Here is a 26,966-nt window from a genome sequence, read left to right on the forward strand (position 1 = left end):
GGTCAAGGGAAAGTCTTTCTCCTGCTCACGCCAATGCTTTGCCGAGTCAGAAGCCTCTGAAAGTCACTGTTTGTCCACAGCCTTTCAGAGAAAGGCAGAGAAATGTACTGAAGAGTCCTCTTTACTGAGCATGCGCCAGTCCAAAGTGGCTCTGCCCCAAACACAGGGCAGAGGTAGCTAAGGAGCAGTTTTCCCTCCGATCATTCCTCTGAGTGCCAAGGGGATTGCTATGGCACCAGGCACATCAGGACTAAAGGCAGGGAAACTCTCCAGCGCTCTCAGCGTTTCTGCTGGAAGTCAGGCCATGTGGAGGAGGAGAAGGAATTTGCCAGCTTGAATGAAGGGGAGGAGAGGAAGGCAGAGACAGGCCAGAATGAGGGGAAGACAGAAACACAGAAAAACAGGATGGAGGGCAGAGCAGAGGCCAAAGCCAGAGGCCACACAAAGGGCAGGGAGAGTGGAGCAGAACCCCGTTTCCATAGCCTCAGCATTCACACACTGTCTACTGGACGTTGCAGACCTACTGGCATGGGAGGCGAGCAAAAAGCGTCCTCCAGCAGCGGCCGGTGCCAGAGAATAGTACCCCACTACTGCTGTGAGTTCCCCAGCTCATGCAGAGACACAGACCTTGTGCTGAGAATCGGAGGGTGCCAATTGCAAATGAACCATAGCCTCCATCTGCCTAACAGAATTCGTTCTGAAACCAAGTAAATTACCTGGAAAAAAACCCTCTACACTCAGAGACGAGCAGCATTGGGCATACAGAACTTTGGAAATTGCTGCACAGAGATCGTCTGTGCCATGCTAATTTGGCCCCACTGTACATCTGCCTGACGAAACAAATCTGTAATCACAGGATCGCCTGCTGTTTTTCTCCCACAAGACCTCTGCCCTGCTCAGTCCTCAGGATGGTTCTGCTCACTGAATGCAGCATTAGTCATCATTTCTTTTCATTATCATTCAAGTTGTCTCCCCATTCCCTCCTACTCCCTTCCCTTTTATTTAGTATACTCCATCCAACCACTGCCAGCATGGATCACATTGGAAGTACCTAATCTTACTGTCCTTACAACTCTCACAGCTTCTGATGTGCTCAGCCTCACATTTCTACAAGGCAGGGAAGCACTGCTCTCCATGCAGTGGATGGGCGAGAGAGACTAAAAGAAGCTTAGAGACCTAATAAAGTCACAGAGCAAGGAGCTGAACATGGGTCTTTGAATCCCAGGCTGCCCCCCAATCCCAGAGACATCTCCTTCTCTCTCTTGACCTGCAAAACTGAATTTTAAGCTCTTCTTGAAATTGTTTCTGGTGTTCATCTCTGGACCTGGAACGGCAAGCACTGAATTAATAATCTCAGGATGACTGGAACAAGGTTTTCCTGAACAGGCACAGGAAAATCAGTGAAGAGAAAATTGAGTCTGAATGTCCTATTCTTGCGGGTGCCCATCTCAAGACTGGCAGGCTCCTCTTTTCCAGGCCACTCAGCATTGCAGGGCACAGGGATATCTGTAGAGGAACTTCTCCTGGCCTCTTCCTGCTGCTGGGAACACAGATAAGACCTTGGGTCTTTACTGTCCATTCAGAAATTGAAGAACACAAACTCAGTTGCCTCCTGAGAACATTTTAGCTTTGAAACAGCATAAAGGAACAACATAGTAATAGAGGCAGGAACAGCATCCAGTTCTCCAGGGCAACATTTAACAGGCTTCACCATGAGCCTACTGTGATTTTTCTGCATTTACCTGCCTCATTCACTGCACACCTTTTGATTTTGACAAACAAATGAACTGGAAGTCCTATAAGAAAGAGCCTGCTTTACTCCACACTCCAGATTCAGCCCCCAAACATGCTGCACCTTTGTGCACTGAACAAGGCAGGCGTGCTTTGTAAAAAATATACGTGATCCTTCCATGAGCTATGCTATCGAAATACAAAAGTCTAACAGGGGCAAGGCTAAAGTGTAGAGACTATTGTTCAGATATTTTTTTGAATTCTATGTGCTTGATTTTGCAGTTAATGAGGACTTTTTAACTATAAGTTTGTTTTTACTGCATTGCATTGGCTCGTATGTCAGAGTCTGCAGCAATATCTGATGCGTAACGTGTATGTTGCACATGATCAAAGACTTGAATGTCATCTTCTTCCCTAGAACAATGACTGCCTAAAGCAGCAGGAGCAGAAATTATCTAAAGGTAGTGTTAAACAAGCCTCCTTCTCCCCTCTGGGTAGAGTAAGCAGTCCAGGTGAGCAAGGTAGGAGGGGAGAACAGACTGCTTTGTGCTAGACGGGCAGAGAGCTCCACATAAAAGCAGAGGAGCTTTGCAGAAGCATGTCCTGACTCCCCATCACTGGAGTCTTAATGATGGTAATTCCCAAAGGATGATGCATGCTGACAGGCTTCGACACAAACTACCCCAGGACAATATTAATATGTATTAAAGGCTCAGGCAACTTTATTGGGACAGGCTTGATCAGTAACACATTTCAACAGAGCATCTCTATCATCTCCCAGAACATAAGTAAGGGAGGGAGGGAGAATGCACGCACAACCTCACCTTGCTTTGAGTAGGTTTTAGAGACAAACACGGTTGATCTGTGCTGAATTGCATGCCTGGCACAGCTCAGATCTTGGACCAAGAACCTTGGATGCATGAACACGACTATCATTGTGGGGCAGTTAATGTCACAGTCTGTCTGCATGATCAGCATCCTTAACCCTTCAACATAGGGCCAGACACCTCCTGCACAGCCTTTCTCTGTGCATCTGGAACATCTACCCCTTAGAAAGAAGAGGTGCTTAGGAGGCAGCGTGGGGGCTCTGCTGTCACAGCACTGGGGGAGGGGGACTGGAAGAAAGAACCGCGGAAGCCTTTGATCATGTGTAATGTTAATGCAAGTGCTACACATCAGAGACTTTGCCAGGGTAACTAGCATATAAACAGGAGTCTAGTGTTAACAAGGAGGACTTCTTGAATATGTTTGTACATTTCTGAGTCAAAGCAATTTCCCTGTTCAACAATACATGACACAGTGGAAGGAGTTCAGAAATAAACCAGCCTGACATGCTTAGACCTTTAATAGAATTTAGCTTCTTAGAACTAATTAAATGTTACTTAAATGAAAAAAAAAATATCCAAGTACTTGGGAAAGGTGCCAGTTTGACAGCTCTGGAGAATGAAATAATCTAATCATCCCCAGAGCACGGGCAGCAGCAGGACAGGCTTCTCCTACTAACATGCCTCAAACGTGACCTGGAAAGACTGTTGATAGAAATGGGGCGTACATCTCCGTGGTCTAATGACTCCTTGCCTTTTCTGCTGAGACTGCTAAAACGGTTCCCACCAAGTACCAGCTGCAGTGGTGATACGGACACCTGTCTGGTAGGAATGGCACTGGGACCTGCCAAACTCCCGTCATCTGCTAACCCTCCACTGGAACCCAGCGACTCTCAGCACATTGCTCAGCCCGGGCCGCGGGGGCTGACAGACTGTGCAGCAGCTCTCCGGCATGTCCCACCTTGGACACGCTCCACTCCAGCCCACGAGATGTAAACAGGAGGTGCTGTGTTTAGTCTGCAGGTTTGGTCTTTCACTGTACCAAAGCTCAGGCTGAAGGGGAGTTACTCTTTGGCTGCAGTAAGTTGAGGCCAAGATTTTTGAGGCTCTTATTCCACCTCTAATATAGGGAAAAAGTCCACAGCAGGAGATACCTGCCATCTCTCCTCCTCTCCACAGTCCCTCCACTTCCTTGTCTTTGCAACAAACCCCTGCATTGCGGTGATCTGCTCTCAGCCGCCAACTCTCCTTGGAGCTCATCGCTGTGCCTGGGGTCCCAAGTGAAGGAGGAGGAAAATCCTCTCTGGGCCTTGCTGTGAAAGCTTTCTGGAGCTTGCCAACTCGGCCAGCCCAGGCTGCAAGGGACTAAACTAAGTACAACTCTCCCCCTTGGAAATTTTATGGACCACAACTTCTTTTCCTTCTGAAACAAAGCCACATGCGACTCCCTCCTCCGCTCCCAACACCACAAGGGACTGCTGAGCACGGATGAAGCCTCCCATTGCATATTAAGCCAAGAGCCTCAGACACTCCCACGTGTATCTCACACAACCGAGTGCTCCTCCTCTTGTTTCATGCTGCTTTTAGCCTCCCTTCCTTCCCCACTCAGTCTGTCCTTCATTCTCATTGCAGGACTGGACAAGAGCCAGCAGTGGAACCAGTCACATCAGATGAGAAGATGCAATAAGTTTATCTCGTGTAGGAGACAAACAAGGGAACTTTGCTTCTTCCTGCACCTCAGAAGCCAGCAATTCTCCACCTTTCCCTCCCTCCAATTCCAAAAACTTTCTATAATTTTCAGCAGGCACGGAAGCAAAGAGGTTCATAAGGGTTAAGATTAGTTACATGTCTAAATGGTGACCTAATTATTGCCATTTTTCACTGATTAGAGGTTACCTGACTACTCTATACATCAATACATTTTGAGATGTGATGTAAATGCAAACAAACACTCTTATGTTTGGAGTTAACACAGTCACAAGACCCTGTGTATCATGTGTTGGCAAGCACAGGAACCAACAGCAAATGACCCACCCTTAAACCTGACCGTTCGCTGTTAATCATTACAGGAGTGTTGCACTTTCCAGCCAGTATAATCAAAGCATGCTAGCTCTTTGAAAATCCCTGCACACAAGATGATTCTAGCCAAGATCAGCTCCTTTACAAGTCATACAGATTTCAAGGTATGATGTCCTCCAGACGTACGAATACAGGCAGTGGAACGCCTTGAAACCAAGTCACCGGAAGGTTAACTGCAATACGGCAATGCTGAAACAACCCTCCTGCCTTAAAAACAGAAGAGGAGGCAGGAATGCCACAGTAAGAGTGAAAGCAAAGATGCAATGTGTGCATATAGTCCCTCAGAGATGGACTTTTCTGAATAAACACATTCCCCAAAGCTTTTTTGTTTTTTCAATATGCTTATAAACCATAAAGAAATTCAAGGTTAGAATAGCACTACGCCATCAGCTCATTAGTGCATCGCTGCTCCGTAGGGCGTAGGGCTGACCCTCAGCACCAAGCAGATGGGGAGTTTCCAAGGAAAATATGTGATAGAGAAAAAAATCTGGATGCAGAAAATGTGTGGGTGCTTCAAGCAACCATGAGCTTTTGTCGAAGAATCAATAGGAAAGAACTAAAACTGAAAGAAGCTGTGCTCTCTGTGCTGCTCTCCTGACATCTTGGCTTCGTAGGATCACAGTCCCACAGCCTTCTAGCTCTTCCACCCTGGCTCCATTCTTGTTTAGGTCATTCCACTCTGCCTCCCAAAATTCCTTTCTGGAAGAAATCAAGAGTAAATACAGCCTGTAAAGTGCCCACTGACTCCAGGAAATGGACACTACTGTATTCACAGATGATTTTTGAACTTTCCAGCCAGTGCTTATTGATTTGAGTTCCACTAATATAAACAGTAACAGTTCACCATTATTTTTTGACTCCACAATTACTGAAAATATTATGCAAGAGCTATGAGAGATGCTGCAGCAGAAAATACAGTTTTGCTGCACTTTTAAAACACATAAGCCCTTAGCAGGATCATTTTTAGGACACAGTAAAAGGAGAAAGGGAGAGAAAAAGGATGGAGGCTATCTCACTTGTAACCAAGGTCCGTGTGCAGCATAGGGATGCTCTTCTGTAGCAAAGGCTCCTTCTACTCCCGTTGACACAAATGTGATTGCTGTGTCCCCTGTAATACTTTTATATGTAAAGTGCCGTCCATGTAAGAGCCTTCCCCTAGGGAATAAAACACATGTGCGTGAATTGAAAAGGTGTGAGCGGCATTCAGCAAAATGATGAAGATCTTTCACCATAGCTTCTGCCATTGGTATGGGGAAACCATTTTGTAGGCAGCAACTATTAAATTTTTCAGGAATATATGAATTATTTGCTCCACAAAGCAGGTCACAAGTCTCCTTCTGAGGCAGGGAGTTCCCCTTTATCTCCCTGCTTTAATCTCAGGGCCTTGTTTCAGAATGAGAATCTCACTGCATGCCTGTCCCCATCACGAGGTGCTGATGTACTTAAAGGCAGGGGACTCCCAGTCTGCCAGTAAGATGAAAACTGCAGAAGAGAATCCAGACTCCACATCATGTGGGAATGTGAAGGCGCATTTCCAAGCAGGCTCGCTGGTGGGGCCAAACTTACCTACCACACCAATATCTAGTAATTCCCTGATGCTTGACAAATGTATACCTGTATTACTTAGGCAAATACCTAGAAAATATACACATATGACCATTTATGGTACCATTCTCTTTTTTTTTTGCATTCATTGCTTTCCACAGGGAGAATTATGGCTTTGGCACGTAGGCTCAGAGCATGAGTGACATGCGTGCACAGCTTCCGACATGCAAGAGGGAAAACTTCAGGTAAGATACACAATGCCTAATAGAGTCACAGTTGCTGCTGGTCAGCTGAGCTGAGGTAGCTGATCAGGACAGACTGTTCATGCATTGTGATGTAAAATAAAATACATTCGTGTTAACTATCCCATTGGTTTCTTAACAGGCACAGGTGAGTGTGCACCTGCTGCTGATAACTCTGATACTACAGACATGTTACTCATTAAGCTAAAGCAACTCAATCACCTGCAAATAATTTGTCTCTACCCCACAGTTCATCTTTATGTTAAGGACTACATTTGCCAAAGGCATTTTTAAAAATAGTGCTGACTGAAATTGTGGAAACCTAGAAAAGTCACTTACAGGGGTACGCACAGCCTAAACCTTCAAAAGACAACGTGTAGAGTGTGCATGCAATGTTTTGTTCCTCCAATCACGCAAGTGACATAATTTGTCTAAAAAACACACTTGCATGCATAAAAACTGACTGCAAAGAGCTGTTGCAAAACTACTTTGTCTGAGTCCATAAGCCAGAATTAACAACTTAAGAGTCTTCTCTGACAGAAAACATCCTTTCTTTATCACAAAGAGTTGCCAGCATCAGACTAATAAAAAAATCCCTATACTAACCCTATCCTATTTCAGCACACAAAATACACTGGAGGACATAAAAAGAATGAGAAACAATTTTACCATGATGAACACACATGCAAAGAATCATCTGTTTCCAATATGTTATGGCAGAATATCTCAGCTCTGGCCTTTAAAGACCCATTGCATGCCTGTCTGTATGGTGAAACAATACCACAAGACAAAAGTGGCATGTTAGCACGAACTGCAAAGGAGGACGGCTTCACTCACCTTAGACAGAGAGGAATGAGAGCTCCAGACTCCTGGTTAAATTTCAGGTGTACGCTCTCCAGCTGTCTCGTGCGGATTAGCTCATGAGGAATGATAGCTGCTGAGCTCTCGCTTTCTAAACTGTCCTTACGGCTTCTAAGAGAAGAGAAAAAAATGCATACATTTAGGATCCCAGTGCTGTGTGCTATTTCTGCTGTGTTTCAGAGCAATTGTGCAAATATTGAATGACACAGCAGCAAACTGTTATGAAGACACATTTGAGTTCTCATCAGCCCTACAGAGATGCAGCCTCCCTCAGACTAGCGGTCACAGCAAGCAGCTCTTCACCTTGATTTGATGATCTAGGACACACACCATGCACACACATAATAGATCCTTTCGCAGTATACCAGAAATCAGATTTCCAGGAAGAACTGCAGCAAAACTACACTCTCCAGAACCCCAAGCCATTATAAAATGGCTTGGAAGAATTACTAGGTGTACCTTCCCTCCTGCTTTTGCTTTATTTTCAGGATTTTTTAGGCAGTGGCTCGCAGGAAAGAGTTGCCGAGTCCCTCGTGCTCTTACTAAAATATCTTTGAGGTCTGAGGCATTTTTACAATTGTCTCCAAGTGATTTCTATCCACAGTTCAACCAAAAGGTTTTGAGAACACTCTGCTTCCACCAGCATCAAGTGCAACAGCCAAAAGATGGACTCTACATGTGACAAGTAGGGCATTCACAGATTGTTTTCCCTTGTAAGTAGGGCTGCTTTAAGACAATGAAGCTTTGCTTTCTTATTTATTCATTCATTTCTGCAAGGCCAGCATATTGCGAAGCTATGACTAAAGGTTATGTTGTTACATGATTAGGAAATTTGCCAGACAGAATCCTGGTATATCTCAAAATACTTGACCATAAACACTTTATATGTTCAAAGAGCATCATCCTAATCCATTACTTGATAATCCAGAACAAAGAACGAAGGACGGAAGGGTTATAATTTTTGCAGATGACTTGGACTGATGTGATGTGCCTGATGTGTGAGTTATAACTTTGTTACTTGGTGCTCCACATGAACTTAACAGAGGAAAGATGTTGTTAAGGTAGTTTCTATAGTACAGAATCTACCAGAGAAGAGGGACAGCGAAAGCAGAAGAGAGTTGAAAGATGCCATATTGCAATGTGGTTCGATCGTGACAGCAGACCAGAAGCCAAACAAGGCTATCAGGCTATGGCTCCATTTGGGAACAATATTAAAATAAGCCTGGATCCTTCCTCCACCCAAACAGAGCCATCTTTAATGTACATCTGGAAATAATTGTAAAGAAACAGCTTGACCCTCATAAGCCGACTTAAATCACACCTCTACTTGATTTTACATTTGGGTGCTGTCCCAAAATTCCTCCCACTCACCACACACGTAGTAACACTGTTCAATGTGGCTTCCAAAGCAGACCAGTCTATTGCCTCTGCCAGGTCACCTAGTCCCAGGTGAGCCTTTCACCCAGGTTGCTATGCTGCCCACTCTGAAATGAGGATATAAGTTAAACTGGTATCTCACAGTGCCTTCCTGCAAATGCTCTGCATGACCAGGTCAGAGACATGCAGGGAAAACAATCGGGGCAGCTCAGCTCCCTACAAGATAAAAACTGTAAAACATGTCCCATGTTCTGCCTTAGCAACAGGCAAAAGCAATAATGGACCCAGCAAGGACACAGTAGGTCAGGATACAGCTTATGCATGGGGTGCGCTGCTAGACTGATGGTCAGCAGAGTGTTGGTCTGGTGACTTAACCCTGAAGCAAAGACGCAACATGCTTTGTAGTATATAGTTGCCACTTAAAGCTGTGTTTAATCTACTTCGGTAAACATTTTACAGCTCTTTGTAGGTGGGGTCTTCAAAGAGTGGAGTGGGCCAGCATTTTGCAGGCTGATTACCTGAGAAATGCAGTTACAGTTGATTAATGATCAGTTGACCTTAAGCTAAGCTTTGCCTCAACTTCCTTATCAGATCTTATATACACACTGAGCTGTGGGAAAGTCAGCCTGTGGTCTACCGCTTCCAATCATTCATTTATCAATCCCTACCAAAAGGGTCAGCAATTAGCAAGGCACGATTTTCAAGCAGGCCATAAGCTTGCACTCTAAGTTAAATGCAGCTCCAGAGTTTATGCATTCCAGAGTGCATCAGGAGTTTTACAGCAATACAATTGCTACAGACAAGAGACTGTGCCCTTCTCACCTGGGCATGTCCTGTCACACAGCCTCCAGGCAATCGCTGCTATAGGTTCATGTTTTGGAAAGACAGACAGCTGCAGGACAGTTCCTCCTACCCCTGGGCTCCAAACCCCCCCGGCGCTGAACGTGGGTTTCTCGGTTTCCACCGTGCTATCCAGTACAACTGCTAGCACAACAGGGCCACAGTCCGGAGAGGAAACAGACGCTGGTTTTTAATGCAATAATAGGAATGACGACAATATTCTGCAGGCAAGAGGCAAAGCTTTCTAAGTCTTATTAAAACCAGCAAATGCTGTTTGTCATTATACGCTCAAGAGAAGATGTTGACTAATGTATAACTATCAAATGGAACTGTCATGACTTTAAGGCTGTCAATAATTATGACTTCACATTAATAAGTAACCAGCCCTTCTGTCAAAAAGGTGAAGGAGTGAAGCAAAATGGTAGTTAACACTTTGAATGACATGAAATTATTAATCCTTACCATAAGACTTTTCCAAAACAGTCACGGCCTTTGTGTTCCTTGTTTCCCTGTAGTGGAGCTCATACAATTTCAGCAATTTAAAGTTAAGGGTGAAACTCCAACAGCAGAAACCAAATAACCTTCTATCTAGGCTACACCTATTTAAACCAGAGTTTTGCGTGGTGGGCACTTCTGGATGTACCGCAGACTGCACATAACACACCAAGAGGCCACAGAGCCACCACTTTCAGATTCTGGAACATGTCACGTGACACAAGGGCTAAGCAAGACCCATTAAAATCTCCCTTTGGGAATGGAAATCCTTGTGCTGACCCTTCCACAGGCTGATGGCCCAGACAAAGGGTCGACAGGACTTCTAGGTTGTTACTAACAAAAAGTTCACGTCGTAACACACACTGCCACCCACAGCTTGTAGCTTTCAGCCTCAGAAGAAAATGTAGGAAAAGTTTGCTTTCTAACACTAACATCCCTGGTTTTATGACTGTCAGTTACCCGTAAGCCTTTGCTTCCTCCACCCCATCACCAAATAAATCAGCAGCAAAAGCCAGTGGAGTTTTATTTGTTATGACTAAGATCTAGCTGACTATCACGTAAAATGTTACAAACTTTGTCTATTCCAGATTTAATACTTCATCCAACCCCCACAAAAAAATTAATGTTTCCCAGTGTCCAGAAAAAACAAGTCTGGAAAAGCCAGGGCCGCTGCATTAGGAAAGGCAGTAGATTTAAATGGAAGCAGCCTGCCGGAAATGCCCCAGTTTAAGGGCTGCACATCTCATGTTTTGTGAAATTGGAGGGGAGTTGGAGGAGATTAAAGCGCATTTCCCTCTGATTGGGAGCTTGTGGGAGGTGTAAACGTGGGCAGTTGTCAGATTAATTCTTTAGATGATTACATTCTTTTTGTTTCTTTAAAGCTGTTTGTAGTTGGGTTTGATGTCTCCTGTTCTGGGCAAGTGTATTTGCTGCAGTTACCAAGGTGACTTTAGCTGACTTTCAACTATTTTTTCCAGCTTCAGTTTCTACCAGTAGTCTGCTTCTGGGCAGAGGAGAGAGGGAGGAAATGATGTTTGTTGGATTTTTTTATTTTTACACAAATGCTGATTAACAGTCCAGGAGCAAAGCCATATTTGATTTTTTTTCTTGAGAAGGGTGGTCAGGCTGTTGCAAAGATGTCCAGTGTGGCCTGCAGCTTCCCCAGGTCTCTGTCAACCTGCAGAAAGGGCCCGAGGAGACTAGATGTACCAGCATGCTGCGCTCCTTCTTGATGTGAGCAGCCACACGCTGGAACCTGTAGCCTCCCGGGGGCCCTCTCTCTGTATTAAATATGAGAGTGGCTGCAACCTGCTTAATTTTATGCCAATTAGCAGCAGCCTGTGGGGATCCTGGAAAATGGCCAGTGCAATCATTGGGTTGCACAAAGTTTGGATGTCCCCTCCTTCTAAGTCATGTTTATAGCAACCTCTTCTCAAGCAACCTCACTGGCAGTTATTTTATGGGATTCAAGAAGAACCAGGTTGATCGGATTAAGAAAGGTTTATTTATTCTTGCATTTGCGTTTTGTTTTCTGATCAGAGCACTTGATCTCAAGGATCTGTCACGGAAGGAGGTCTCAGTTCCCTTCCAAGTTGTGTTGCTGACATGGAGTGCAATTTCACTGCATTTCCAAGTTACCCTCCCAAGTACTGAAATCACAAAGGACACGCTGTTGGAAGCTGGCCACCGCAGGAGCTCTTTGCAGGAGTGGGTGCCGACTGCATCACTACCTTGAGTTACAGTCATTGCTCCTTGCTTCCTTAATACACAACCCAGCACTGTGAGTTACCAAATGCAAACCATTAGTATGAGCTTACACAGCCAAAAGAGAAAGGTTGGACCACTTTTTTTTCCTTTCTCCTTTCTTCCCTTCCCCAACTGTGGCTATTTCAAACCTTCTCACTCCCTAATGAAGAGATGGCCAAAGATCACTTAAGTGTTGGCAATCTTTCAGTGTCTTCCCCAGCTTCCCCTGAAGGGCAAACCAGCAGTTGTGGGAAACAGCCCCAAGCATCTTGGCACACAGTTATGGGACACGTCACAGTCGTACAGAGGCAAGCGCAGAAACGGGGAGGACATGGTTACACAGCTCCTGCTGTGGTCACACTGAGACAAGGCTGACTTGAGTGCGCTGACATGGCTTCTCATCAACCTGGTTAAACTGGACAGTGAAGATGTTCTGTGTGCATTTCCTGGCACAGAAGGGCTCCAAGGACAATGCCAGCAGCAACAATCTTCTTGCGGCTCACATATCTCTTTGGAAAGCTGCATAATAACTGTTGGTGCTTTCAGGGGCCAGACTGTTCCAGACCTGCAGCTGAACTGGGATTGAGAGAGTGAGGCTGTGCCACTGGCACCCTGCAGACTCACGGGCAAAGGCAAACATCTCTTTTATGCTTCAGGTTCCCTGTCTGTGAAACCGAGACATTTTTCCACATAGGGGTGTTGCAACGATTAAGTCAATGTTTGCAAAGCACTTTGGATTCTTAGATGGGGAAAGCTATTCAGAAGTGCAAATTATTAGCATGGTGACCGCTCTGCACTTCGACTGACACCGGTTTCCCAGACATTTGCTTTTCTAGTTCGCAGGCTTGTCACCCAGCACTCAGCCTCATGCCGAGAGACACTCCCTAAAGTATATTGCCTCCCTCCATTCAGCATTCCTCACTCAAGCAAGACACCGCTGAATGTTGTCTCGATGAGAGAGCATGCCTAAATAAGCAGGACTGGATTGGAAACTTACAGCTTAGTGGTTGCAGAATCAGAAAGTCTAGCCAGAACTAGACATTTTCAGAGAATGCTGAAATGCCCCCCTTTATATAAAAGTTTGCCTCCAAGAACTGAAGACAGGAAACCAGCTACACAGACAACAGCTCCCCTCCGCCCAAGTAAAGCCACAGTCAAAACCCAGCGCAACTGGAAGAAGCAAAGTGCAGACTCGCCTTGAAGCAAATCCTACATCTTTGTATTATCGTCAGAGCTTCCTCAGAAATGCTTCTCAGATGGAGCTTGTTAATGTGCGTTAACCCAATACTCCTCACTGAGAGGAGAATTGCCCTATTTACCGAGGCAGAGGAACTACATGGGCAGTGGACTCCAGTCCTGCAAGTGCTGCCACTGTTACTCATGTGCTCCAGACTAGGCATACAGTGTGTCACTCTAGAGTTATCCCAGGAGGACTTCTGGAGTGACACAACTCCTTCCTGTTCCCACAAGGGAAGGGCAATGACCTGAGATGCTCAGGGTGCCGTGCAGCAGAAGGTCACAGCCAGCACAGTCCTGCCAGCCGCACCTGCCGGAGGGTTGTTCCCCACTCTGTGAGCCAGGAACCTGCCTTCATTTCCCTGCACAGCTGGAAACCGTTCAGGGCTGGATGGAATTAGCACAGGGGCATAGAGCTACCATATGTTCAGGTTTCCTAGACTCAACCTGTCCTTCTGCTTGGACACTGAATACAGATGAGGTTTCAGGTTTCCAGGGCATCCGTTGTGAGTCTCCAGTCAAATGACCACAGTGTATGAGGGGACCAGCATACGCACATTTATCTGTGAAATCCCAGACAGGAATACGGGAATCAGGCATGGCGAACCACACCGCTTTATCCTTCCTGAGAGGAGAGTGCTATAAACAGTAGAGAGGTACTGGAAAAGCTTTATCAAAGTAGCACAGCCTTGTGAGACCTTTTTCCACCACTCAAGTCCCACCTTCAGACACTGGGGATGCACGTGGGCATTACTTAAATCCTAGCACAACAGAACACAGCAATTAGTGATAATTTTAGCCTTGACATGTGCAGTAGTGCAGTGTGCTAGCTCTAGGTTTCTATTCCATGCCTCAGCTCACAGGAGCAGTAGAACAGCCTGAGTCAGCCAAGGGGCAGAAAAACATCGCTTTCAGAAATGCTGCATGATCAAGGGGACCCTTGAGGGGTGGAAAAGGTCACGAATTCCCCTATCCCAATCCTGGCTTGCACTGCAACTGTGGCAAATTAACTCCTCTGTCTTCATCTGTAAAGTGGAGATACTACTTGCCTACCTCACAGGAGAGCACACAGCTAATTGTCACGGATAATTAAAGACTCGGCCCCAGAACTTACTACATCAAGAAATCACATAGCAAGTGAAGCAGGACTCCACAAGCGTCACTGATCTTTGACATCTGGAGCTTCCAGCCCACTGAGGTCTTAATAGCAGCAGTGTTTAGTTTGACATCTAAATGTTCCTCACTGGTAAGAGCTCACTGTATCCAACAAGAGTGCATCTGCACAGTTTGGGAGACCGGGAGCCATGCCTTTCTGTCTGTCTGAACAGAACCTACCAAGCTGGTGGGCCCTAAGAAATAAATAATTTGCTACTGTAAAGTACATTTGTATTCATACAGGCCTCATTTTTCCAAGCAGTAATCAAGAGTATTATGTTACCTATGGTCAAAATAATTAGTCATGTTTCCAAAGATTAATTTACAAGTTCTTTTGTTTAATGCATACAAACTGATTTAATGGCTGCTTATGAACTGAGCTAACAGTCATTTTGAGAAACAGATGTCCGATGCAGTTTTAAGCATTAAGAGTGCTTTTATTCATATCCTTAGGAGAAAAAGGGCTACACAGTCTACAGTAATAACACTAATGAATCAAAGTACTACAGCTGCCCAACAGGGCTTTGACAGAAACCAGCTTTTTCTCAAAGGAACATTTTTCAGGACTCTGGGACACTGAACAACTGGCAATATGCATGCTTAACATATAAGTATGTGCTTTGCTGGAGCCAGAACAGTGAATTGAGCCCTATCTTCAACAAAACAATGCTAGGCTTTTGCATAAGCACTGAAAACTGTAGCTACACAAAGACAAGGAAATCTGTATGGAATCTGGACCCTCCACATTTTATACAAATATTCGAAAGTTGGAGTGTTTCTGATACTATTTTGTGACACTGAATGCAGAACAGGTTGTCTGCTTTAAACCCTGATAGATTATTGTGTGTGGGTGGTAGGGTTAGGATAAAAGGAAGGGAAGAAAGCTACTAGGAAAGCAGTTGGTGGCTGTAAATCTATGATAAATAAACAGCACATTCCTCTTCTGCACAAAGCCATTAGAGTCTGTGTCAGACTTTAACATCCTAATGTCAGCTGGGTGCAAATTTGACAGCCTGGGGTTCTGCAGTGCTCTCTGTGGAAAGTAGATTTGGAGCAATTTGCCATGCCCCAACAGAGCGTTTGTGTCAAGTTTCCGAGGAGTCTCTAATGCACCAGTTATTCACAGGACCCTTGCATCGAACCAGGGGTATGGTATTTTATGGTATGGTGTGTACAGTGCAGGATATGATTACACACAAGCCTGCTTCCTATCAGCCAGCACCTCATAATTGTTAACATATTTATCCATGTAGTGCCTCAAGAAGATGACATTGTCCCATTTTATAGATTAAGAACTGAAGCTCAATAGCTAAATGACTTCCCTTTGATTACACAAGATTTGCAGTGAAGGACAGAACTGAGCCCCAGCCCTACCAGGCTCAAGCAAGGATTGCACCAGTAGGACTCAGTCTTTGTGCAGAGCTGTCCTTCACCTCAGGTGTTTGCAGGTCTTATGAAATGGTTATATCTGCACTGGGTTCTGTGACTTTTGTGTCTCAGCCTTTGCCACTACAGGTACCTGTAGGGAACATGGATGCGCACATATTACTACCTGCAAAAGCTGAGCTCCTAAGTCACATTCCTCTGCAGCAGCTGGAGATGAGAATCTCCATATCATGCTCATATACTTAATAGCATGTTAAGCAACTTTGCTCAAACTCATGAGACATGCTGAGACTGTGCATTAGGAAAGGTTGAGACCTAATAAGATCTTCCTCTTCTGCTTCATCGATACCACGCTGTGCTGGAAAATATGTTGACTGATAAGCTTTAGCCACTGTATGGGTAATCATTAGGTCTGATTTAAGTACCAGTTAGAGGCTGTGAGTAAACACTGCTTTGCAGCAGCTCTCTCAGTATGACCAATGCATTGAACAAGTCCCATGGTATCTGCTACATAAATGGGAGAAGAGAAGCCACTGCACAAGCAGAAAAAGATGTTTTCCAAAGTCTTCCCAAAGTATAAGATGTAGGAAGAAAGTATGAGGACACATTGTGGTTATAAGTTGAGGAGATCTCCTCTATCCTTCCAATACTAACTATCACCAGAATAACTGCTGGCAAGACGCAGAGCTGATAGCTCTCTTTCCTTAACTGAACTGCTATCATGGAGAAAGGGGTTAGCTATCAATTTCCACAGCGGTAACCACAGACCTCAGAGAAATGTATTGATCTTCTAAGAGGCAAACACTGGGAACCAGCCATTCCTACCACTTATGCTCCAGGTAGGGTGTGTGGGCAGCTGCCACAGGTAAGAGACTTGCAACAAAGAGCACTGTCATGGATACAAGGCTCTGAGTTTGACCTGCCTTCCTCTCTGCCTGAGAACAGTTAAAAACCCAGGTAAATATTTGTGTGCTTCATCTTAGACCTCTCCTAACCTTTCACCATTCTGTCTTGAGCCTATCTCTGTTTATCTTACCTGGAGTAACGTAAAGCCTTCTTATCTAAGCAACAACTGCCTCCCAGCATTAAGGCTCACCCATCAGCTGCCTCCCTGACCTGATGCACACCCCAAATGTTTCTGGTCATCTCCAACCACTGTGAACTCAGAGCTTTTACTGGGCATGCAGATTCATGCAGGAGCCCAGCATCTGTGACAAATCCTGCTCAATACTTAGGAGCCTTCCAAGGCTGGGTGTGATTTGTGGATATCAAATGTTTGGGTTTTTTTTCAGTGGGCCAATGGGATCAACCTTCACGCAGGGAAGCACGACATAAAATCTGAGCCAGGTCAGAATCTGGCTTCATATAATTTCTATATAGCAAAAGAATGATTATTTCTAAAGCAATAACAAAGGCACTTGAGGGTTTTTTTTATAAGCACCAATATCTGATATTACTTATTAGTACACACCATCAGCAACTGACATAATACTTCCCCAAAGGAAGGGGGTAACTCATTATTAGGCAACTCAGAAACATTCATATGTAAGGCAAATCAGAAGCCAGACACAGAACAAGAAAGGACATCAGAGTTCTAACCAAGTATGAGGAATATTTTTCTCATGAAATGCTTGAACTGAGAAAGAAACAGGAACTGAAACAAAGAGGATGCTGTCCCTGGCTCTGCAGGAAAAAGCAGATTTCATGATGATCTTTACTCTTGGAACAAAAAGCATGAATGTTCATCAGAGACTAGGAAACCAAAGGAAATACCAAGATGAAAGTGTGCAACAAAGATGCCTGCCTTTCTGTATCATTTAGATGAAAACATTAAAAGTGATAGAAAGACATTTAACTAGCAACTGAAATAAGCCTAAGAGGAGAATGAGAGAAACCCAAAAAGATAGAAGTGCAGATACTGCAGATGGCTTGAAACTATAGGTAACTTTCTATAGGTTCACTGAAGTCAAGTTACAAATGAGAAGAGATCTACAGGCCCACCTAGTCCCACCTAAATCACCTGTCAGTCTCTAGACCAGGATGGGATTGGCATGTAATTTACTGCCAGTACCCACCTGCTCAAGCAAGGCAAGACTGAAGTCACTTTTAAAAAACCAATCAACATTTTAATAAAAAGGTTTGTAATTATGAGCTTGAAAACAAAATTCTCAGGCAAAAATTTCAGCACTCACCTATGCCACCTAACCCTTTGGATACCATAGCACTGCTTACCACAATACATTTTATAGGGGTCAGTCCAGTCTGATTTCAAACACTGTACACCATGAACAGCAGGTTCTACAGAACAATCAGAGCCAGTCTGCATCAGCAAGGTTTATCCAAAACCCCCCCTCAAAATCTGCCATCCTGAGTACCAGCCCATTAACCCAACCTGACCAACTCTTCTCTCTTCATCCTTGTGCTTTCCAAGTATTTGCTGCTAGCCTCCCTCTTCCCTTGCCAAGTCTTTCCCCACCCAGCTTTAACTTTGTTTTGCATCCTGAGCTCTTCAGCCTCCTTCCTCCCACCATCTCAGCGTGCAGGGTGAAACTTACGGTGCTCGATCGTGGTTCAACCCATTCTGTCTTTGTGTATTTATCGGAGGTAGAACAGGTTTGCTGTTAATCTCAAGCCCCCTCCGCAAAGTCTCCCTGATTTGCTCCGTATCTGCAAAGAGATTTTTTTAAAAACATGATTTAGAGGCCCCAGAAACATCACAGACACAAGAAGCTGTCAGCTTTTCTTTTAAAGGCCTGTTTCTATGCTGTGTTTCATCTAAAAACTTCCTCTTCAGAAAGAAATGAAGAGAATCTAAGGGTGAATTCTTAACAGGTTTTCCTGCACCTTAGGAGTTACTTCACTTTATAAAATCAGCTTGAATTCTCTTGGTTGGGGCTGCGATGTTATGTCAGGCAAGGAGAGCTGGAACCTTTGGCACTGAACTCTCCTGATGGGGAAATTCTGAGTAATTTTGTATCCCTTCATAAATGAGGTATTTGCTGTTTCTATAGCTCTTGCAGAACATCCTGACACTTCTAGCCTTTGCACTGGAAGTCACTTTTCCCATTAGGCATAGCAGGAATTTGTTCCTTTACAAAACGAGTGCAAGGAGGTTTCTGAATTTTTGCAATCGGCTTTGCAAATCTGTTAATTAATTTACATTAAGATTCACAAAAGAGAGGAATTTTATGCAGGGCAAACCTTAGCTTCAAGCTCAAAACTGAAAATAAACTGCAAATTATGCAGTCCTTTCCCTTCTTTATTTTCCTATAATGTCTAATGGCCAAATACATTAATAGGCTGTTTTCTTTCCTTCCTTAGAGGTTTTCTCCTCTCTTTTTTGAGAAAGGTGGGAATTTGGTAGTGAAAAAATCATCCAATTTATTTCAGAATATTTTTTGAAGGATATACAAGTATCACCACATATACCCTTCCTGGTCTTTTCATTTGCAGAGCTCAGGGAAAACAGCCGTTTTAGATCCAGTGCAGTTCAAAATATTTGCACAGAAGCCAGAAGAAACCATACATGCATTTAAATGGTTTTGTTACCATGGACTTAAAAACAAGTAAGATACCATTCCTGTGGAATCGTTAATTCCAGGAAATCTTAAGCCCTCAAATTTTACATTGCTTCACCCATTTGAAATATAACATGCACGATTTCAAATATATGAAATAGCCGTGACATCTGTACCCTGAGATGGCACCTCACAGCAAAGGGGAACTCCACCTATTTTATTTCTTCTTTCCAGAGTTCCGTATTTCCTTGAATTGCTTGAGTTCAGCTACTGCAACGTGCAGTGTCAGCCCAACTCGCCGCACAAGAAGTGGCAAAGTTAATAAGGAAACACGGCCTGGGAAAATGCAGTTGCTTTGGCTTGCAGGTATTTATAGTCCTACTTTACCCAGTGCTCAGTTTAACTTCGCAGATTTAGATTAGAAATATCCTAAAACCTGACAGAAACATTTAGACAAAACAATGCAAAGATCTCTTTTTCTCTGCTTGCCTTCTTCAAAGAGGCTACATGAAAATCCATTTTGTTCCCCTGAGACATACTGAGCCTTCCAGTAAATACGGTATTTGTTACGGACCCCAAGATGCTGCATGATACAAGAGAACAAGCCAAAAGGCCACGACAGGAACTCAGCCCAGGACCTCTTACCTTTCCCAGAAAGCCGCCGTGGCTGAGTCCCAATGCAAATGCTCCTGCTGTCTTCGTCATCCTCTGGAGGCCGGCTGAGATCATCCCAGGCACATTTGGCACTCACTCCACTCAGGTTTGAGCCATCTGTCTCAATCCCTTTGTCGACTCTCTCCTGCTTGAAAAGATCCAAAACCCCAAGACTTTTTTGGATGTGGCTTGAACCTGAGCTGGAACCCAATCATGCTTTGATGTGTAAGGGTGACTGCACATTTAAGACAAATCAGGAAGCTGGTTTGAACTGGAACAAACCTTTTCCACAGCAGGTTGGTCTAAACTCCTATCCCTTCCCCACTGTTTCACTATATGGCCCTAGTGGGCACAAAGCAGAGAAAAACAGGTGGAAATCACTGGCCTGGGGTATGCAAGGTTGCTTCTTTTAGTGTCAGGTCCAGTTTACACAACTCAAGGTGTTTATGTCACTATATTATACACTCCTGTATGAGGCACAGCTTGCCAGTCTATCTACCGCATGTCAATGATAACAAATCCCTAAATAATTACATTTAAGTTCTCCTTCCAAGTTTACCAAGGAGCCCTGCAATGAAAACAGCTCAGAGAGACTCATCTTTTACAGAAGTTCATAATTTGCAAACTAGCCAGGCAACCACTGATTTTCAGTGTGCTGGTGTGTTCAGTAAAGGGCAAACGGGCAAGGAGAAACAGGTCTGTTCACGAAGTCAAAGCTTTTGCATAGCTTTGTCTATCAGCAAAATTCACAAACTCCCACCCTTGCAAGTCGGACTTTCCAAGGAGTAACCACTGTCTGGGTCTCAGAAGGTGCTGGATGCTCTCACACACCATGCATTTTCTCAAGGACGTGTGCATCTGTTGCCAGCAAGACTGCTCTACGCTACAGCCAACACTTCCACAGGACACCTACCTGCTAGGGGAACCCGCACGAGTTTGAATTTCTACCCATGTCCCACAAGGGGGTAATGTTGAGCTGAACAAACCCAGGGCCGAGGAAGAGCTGCTCTTACCGCTGCCACCTCTCCACTGTCACCAAACCAACCGGGCTGGTGTTCCCCTATTCTGAAGAGATGTCACTTCTGGTACTGCCTGCTGACACTAGCAAGATCTCCTCCACACTGCTCACATCTGAGTCACCTCAGAACAGGCCATAAGTCCCACTGCTTGCAGGACAGAACTTTGAAGATCTGAGGAGGGAGCAGAGCTATGTTACGCACAACCAGAGCTGATCTCTCCACTTGTTAATGCTACCCTCCAGTTTGACTTCGCCACTGCAGTCAACACCATGGGAGCATCCAATGCTTTGCAATAACTGTTCCTTAAGAAGCAGTTTCCAGATCAAAACCCACATACACACCTCCTCTTGCCCGGCTGTGCCCTAGAAAGAGAATTGCCTGTTCTTGTGACCATTCATGCGAGGATTTGAGCAGCTGAAAGATAAGCACGAGCACTCAGGGTGTGGCTGCACATCAGTTTAAACTGATGTAATTCTCAGTGTCTGCAGTCCCACCCTCTTCCCCGTGCTCCTACCCCTTCCCTTGAGCCCACTCTTTTTTTTTCGGCTGGATCACCTCACTAAAGAGGGTCTTTGGCCAAGAGCAGAGGCAGAAGTCTGTGGCTGGGGGCAGGATCAGAGTAGTCCTGACTTAAATTTAGGCATTCAGGAGACTGCCTTCCTTCTGCCTTTCTCCCTGAAAGACAGAAGGGATCATTCTCTGGCATCAGGGGAAACTGGCTTCTACGAAAATGTAATAGGAAAAAATCTGAGAAATAATAAACCTGCTGGGATTTTCTTTTGTTATATCCTAAACATAAAATCAGTTGTATCGTCCAGAAACAGAAGTTGTGGAAAAAGAAATAAAAATACATCTGATGCTACATATGCAAATGACGCTTTAAGTGAGATTCAGCATGTGGCCCCTTAGGAGCTCCTCTGTGGCGTTCTGTGAGGACCCAGATCAAATGGCATGGGGAGGTTTAACTTGTCAGCATGGTTATTTTTCATTGTATTGATTGGGGAAGTATGAGAGAGCCACCAAACTTGCCCCTGAGCAAGGGAGCAGAGGAGCACAGAAGGCTTTAAGAATTCCATCAGGCAGAGGCTCTGGTGGGATGTGCTTCTCCATCCTTGTAGCCAAGGCCTCTGCTTACAGACACAGTCGGGGCCTCCGGACTGTGTGCAGAGCCTTGGGGAGAAGGAAAGGGACTCGTCATCTGCATCTCAGCTGGTTTGCAAAGCACTTCCTCTAGGGAAGAAGTGCTGCTCTGTTGGCACCCCTTGGGAGATCAAGGAGGGCTGATGGAAACGATCCGGCCAAAGGCAGCCTAATTTGCATGCCTGTTTTATAACTTTTGCAACATTGATGTTGAAAGGAGAAAACAACAAAAAAAACCTAACCCATGCAGACTCTCAGCTGGGGCAATGCACAGCTTTACCCCATCTTTAGCCAGCAAAGATGTGCCTGGGCTGAGGGGCTGTTCTTCCTCCCTTGAAAGGACAGCCTGAGCAGGAGGTTAGAGGAGCCCAGGGCAAAGGAGGTTCAGCTTTTTCCTTTCTCAAAGAAAGAATGTTTCTGTCCCATTTTCCTCTCAGCATGTGGGAGGGATGCTCTGAGGCTCTTATAAGTCATTGATCCCTTTCTAAACGAGCCAGAGCACTGCAGCGTGACCCGCAGAGCAGCAACCACAACTCAGGAAATTCAAATCAGCTTTATTCTCTTCTGAGATATCTGCTAACACAGAAGGAAGGCACTTAGAATCAGCACAGAGAAACAGGGATTGTTTGACAGTGCTGCCAGGGAAATCTGAATGGCCTACAGGGAAGCCTGGCTGAACAGAAAACAGCCAGCATTGCCACAGTGTTAATTGCCGACATCCTGGGATGACATCTTAGTTGGGATCCATTCTCAGCAACTCTGAACAGAAAGTACAGCCGCTGCTGCCAGGGTTGGGTTTAGGCCTCAACCAATTCCCACAAGAGACAATGCAGACTCAAAACAAGCTATGCCTGCTTCCCAGGCAGGCAGTGAGCTTGCCTGTTCGCAGGAAAGCTGGCCATTTTCTCTGCCTGCTCCCTCCCTTCCCTCCACCTTATCTTCCACTGCTGCCTTTCAGCTCTCACGGCCCTTGTACCACCACCAAGACAATGCCAAGCAAATGACACTTTATCCTTTCCCTACTCATCAGAGCAGGAGGTGCATGATGTGGCTGAACCCAGCCTGGCACAGCCCAGCTCCCCACGCTTGGCAGAGGCTCTTTGCAGGACTCGGGTGCCACAGCAGCAGTTTTTGCCCCATGAATACCCAGGGGCTGCAGCAACAGAGCAGGAAGGAGGTACAGACACACACCTGCGCACACACACTACTGTAAGGGCAAGAGAGAACAGAAACAGGAATGTCTTAAATGTGAGGAAGTCCGGAAAGACCACAGACATAGCAGCCTTCAGTGGCAGGACATGCTGGGGAGGCTGAGATACTCTTTTATTTGCCTTAACTTGCCTTGGCTGACTCAGATTCCAGTAAGCTGAGCTACTTCTCATTTACAGCAAATTGACGAAAACCCTGTTATCATTAGGAATCACTCTCTGTGAAGAGAACAAACACCCTCCAGGAGGGGAGAGGGCAATGTTTTGAAGAGCCTAAAAACTTTATAGGACTTGCAGTTGCATTGGATCCCACACTGTACGACATCGGTGAAACCTTTTTTTGTGTGTGTGTGTCTCTCAGACTGGGGTTATTTTAGATGAACAAATCCTTAAAAATAGTAAGAGCAGAATTTGGTTTTGTTCTTCAGCTTTCGAGATAAAAGATGGCGTGAGGCAACTGAGGGTAATCAGATGCAGACGTACAGACCATAAGCAAATGCAACAGCTTGTACAAAACGTGCAAATATGCACATGCCCTACCAAGCTAAGCAGTAAGTTCTCTGTTAAAGGCAAATACTCAGTGATCCACCGAAACAGGGTTGGCACCATGCTGGATTTGCCTGGGACCCATGTACTCCATTACCATAACTCTGCTGAAGGGATGCAGAGCTGTCTCACATGCATGGATCACCAGCAGCCCATGGGATGGTAACCCCTCCTTTAAGGTCCTATTCTGATCTTTAAACTACAGAAATTTACTTGAACTGTGAATAAGAAGGTTTAATATATCTTCCTGCATGAATTATTAATAACTACACGAGATACTCCTGGCTTCCCGTTACACCTCAGACCACACAAACTACTTGGCCTCAAGTGACATCCTACAGGAAAGAGCTACACTGTCACATTCACTGTGAAAAAATACTACTTAGTGGGTTTTGAGTTTTCTGCACGTTATAGCTCCTTATGCTTGCATATAAAACAAAGGACGTATTTCCTGATCATCTCTGCATCTTGTACTGGTCTATGTTCCTTTATCTTCTATTTTCCTCCTTTCTAAAACACACAGCCCAAATGTTACCAATTTGTCTCATACGTGAGATTCTTTTTTCCTGGTTTCCCTTCTCTAAATTTCTTCCTAGAGCTGCCATCCAACTGGGGCTGGACATCTGCACTCCTGAGCCACCTCTGAGAGGGCACAGAGGGCCTGTAAAACTTTTCCGGAATTACTGCTAACACTGAAAAGATCACAGCACCTTTACAGAAAATAACAAAACTGATTTATACCATGAGACCAATTCTCCCTGGCCACCACAAAAGACATGACATTTTATAAACTAAAGACATACTTGCAGATGTGGGTCAATCTCAAATATTGTTTCTCCTCTTCGCATATCTGTTATCAACCAGGGGCCTCCAGCCCTACAAAGAAAGAAAAGGAATGAACCAAACAAGGACTTTAGGTACTATTCCCCAGAGAGAGTCCTCAGAGTGGATTTGTGCAGGAAGGAAGCGGAAGAGAGAGTTCAAAACAAGTCTAGAAGCCCCTCTACATTGTGTATACATCCCATAGCATGCATTTGTCCTTTACATTTTCCAAACACATAATGGAAACCCTCCGTGACCCAGCTGTTACCTGCCTAGCATCTGGCACCACTAAACCTTGCAAAGCCATCAGCATTGATGCAGGCTGTCCCTTGTGTAGACTCACTTGTACAAGACTGAACTGGGTTTAAATCTTACAGGTAACTGAGTTGAGACTGAGAAGTGCAGCGTAGCCTAGGTCTTAAGACAGATGGGCAAGGCGTGGGGTCAAGATTTATATCTCTATTACATACCTAAACATGCAGCAGGGTCCCAATGGGACTGCACTTTTTGCTGAGATCAGCAGTCACGTTCAGTACCATAAAAAGCTTATTGCTCTGATAAATATCCTTGCAACATACATTTTGCCCAGTTGGTACTTAATGGTTGAGTACTCAGATGGTTCAGGGAAATCTTTGTTTTCATTAGCAATAAAAGTCGGAAGGGTCAAGACGTGTCCCAACAAAGGTGACAGAAAACAGATTACTGTGAAGATGAACTACTCTGAGACTACTTTGGGTCACAGCACAGGCAGACTGCAGAATTCAGCCTCAGATGATGCTTTTCATTTGAAGTAACAACTAAACTCTTTTTGAATTACCATACACATTTTCATTTTTTCATGAGGTACTGTGTTATTGCAGTCAAAAGCCCCCTCATCTGGCCTTGTCTGTGTTACAGTCTCCTAAAGCACTTGGAGTGGGAGCAATGAAAGTTACTACTTTATTAACTTTTCAGATGCATCAATAGCCACTCTTTTTTCACATCCCTTTGGAAGCTGTTAATTATTAACTGCAGGGGTGCCACCTGCTTCAGACACTCACTGGGATGCAAGACATATTTATCCTGACTCCATATCAGCAGCTTAGTAGTTTGCAGCTTTGTTTTTGAATCATGCACATTTGGGTTTCATTTTATCCTTGTAAAGGTCTTGTACCACAGCCCAGAAGCCAAAAACGAACATGATAACAGACTGAGAAGAGGGATGCTATATCTGTATTGACTTAGAGGAGCCAAGGGAGCTGCAGGCAGTGTTGATTGTCTTAGGGTCCCAGGAACAAAGCCTGCAGCTGGACAAATTCACTCTACTTCAGGTCATTCGCATGAATAATCTGCATTTGTGAAAAGTTCAAGTTTAAGAAGTCCAGCTGCAAATGTTAAATATCATTTAACATTTAAAACCCATCTCCTCCTTAACCCAATGACACCTTTGTTTTGCCACGTAAGAGAAAACAATGAACTTCACTTGCATTAACACTCCTGCAATCAGCCCACCAAGAGTGGGGCCAGTTTGAGAACCACTTTCAGATGGCACCCAGCCTTCACTATGCACTGTAAGTCAGAACGTCTCCTTCCTTTCTCGTGAACTACACAGAGAGGTCACCAGTAACAGCTACCCCAGCTCTCTCAGGAAGAACCAATGAGAAAATGCTGCAGGCATAAGAGGAAGGAAATTAGGCTTTCAAGACCTCATTCTCTTTCACCCTGAACATGTGGACTTCCACATGCATTAATGTGCCTTCTAAGTGTCTGTGCGTGAGAACAGATTTGTAGCGCATTCCCATCTCTAGCTACAGCACAGGATTAAATAAGTTCCATCAACAAGTTAAAGACTGTTAATGAAAATAAACAACTGAATTGTTCTCTATAGGAATGCTCCCCTATTTGGGCTATACAAGCACTTACACCGGGACAGTTCGAAGCAGTTCCAAGATCCCTTGCCCATTCCATTGCTGAGCCGCATGTAGTTCCTCAGTGCAAACCCCAACAATCTGGAATAAATGAAAACAGAGATACTAAACTGGATGGGAACTGTGCAAGAACTGTAGAGAAAATGTGCCATGTGCTTCTGGATCAAACGGTGCAGATACAGAGAAGCATCATTCTTTAAACTAACTAGATGGGTGAGGACAAATGGAGCCTAAGACAATGGATGGATTCTACAACTCTTTATGTCTCTCTGTGCAATTACCACGTGAAGTGCCTTGGTCACGTAACATTTAATCTTGCACTGTATGTGTGAACTTAACCATGAGGAGGGCCTGGCAACAAATCAGGGTTTACTGAAGATCCGCTAGTCTGTTCTCACTCTTCAGTCTAGTCCACACAAGACAGGACAGGTTAGAGGCTGAGCCCATGCTAAACACTGCTCTGTCAGCCAGCTGCTAGAGGGAAACACAATACTGCACCAGCAATTTCAATTAGGCAAGGGACCCACTGCCACAAGGGAATGGTTTGGTGCTCATAAATCCTTGACCAGCTCAGTTTGCTGACTAGTTACATCTTACCCAGCACCATAAAGTAGAGCTGCTTACACATCACGTCA

At 44.7% G+C, this 26,966-nt stretch overlaps 1 protein-coding gene across 3 annotated transcripts in view; it reads right to left on the reverse strand.

The window, feature by feature from the left end:
• The window catches only part of SUFU (SUFU negative regulator of hedgehog signaling), a 93,918-nt gene that overhangs the window by 17,905 nt on the left and 49,047 nt on the right, over positions 1-26,966 (reverse strand). For 2 of the 3 annotated variants that reach the window (XM_054071345.1, XM_054071347.1), the window contains 6 exons: positions 26,327-26,412; positions 24,406-24,478; positions 19,681-19,837; positions 18,073-18,184; positions 7,259-7,393; positions 5,651-5,789 (listed from right to left, as the gene is read on the reverse strand). In XM_054071345.1, the coding sequence (XP_053927320.1) occupies positions 5,651-5,789; positions 7,259-7,393; positions 18,073-18,184; positions 19,681-19,837; positions 24,406-24,478; positions 26,327-26,412 (702 nt within the window). The remainder of the gene's footprint in view (positions 1-5,650; positions 5,790-7,258; positions 7,394-18,072; positions 18,185-19,680; positions 19,838-24,405; positions 24,479-26,326; positions 26,413-26,966) is intronic. The other variant, XM_054071346.1, reaches the window with a different exon arrangement.

This window comes from Cuculus canorus, chromosome 7 (genome assembly GCF_017976375.1).
Source record: "Cuculus canorus isolate bCucCan1 chromosome 7, bCucCan1.pri, whole genome shotgun sequence".
Lineage (NCBI taxonomy): Eukaryota > Metazoa > Chordata > Aves > Cuculiformes > Cuculidae > Cuculus > Cuculus canorus.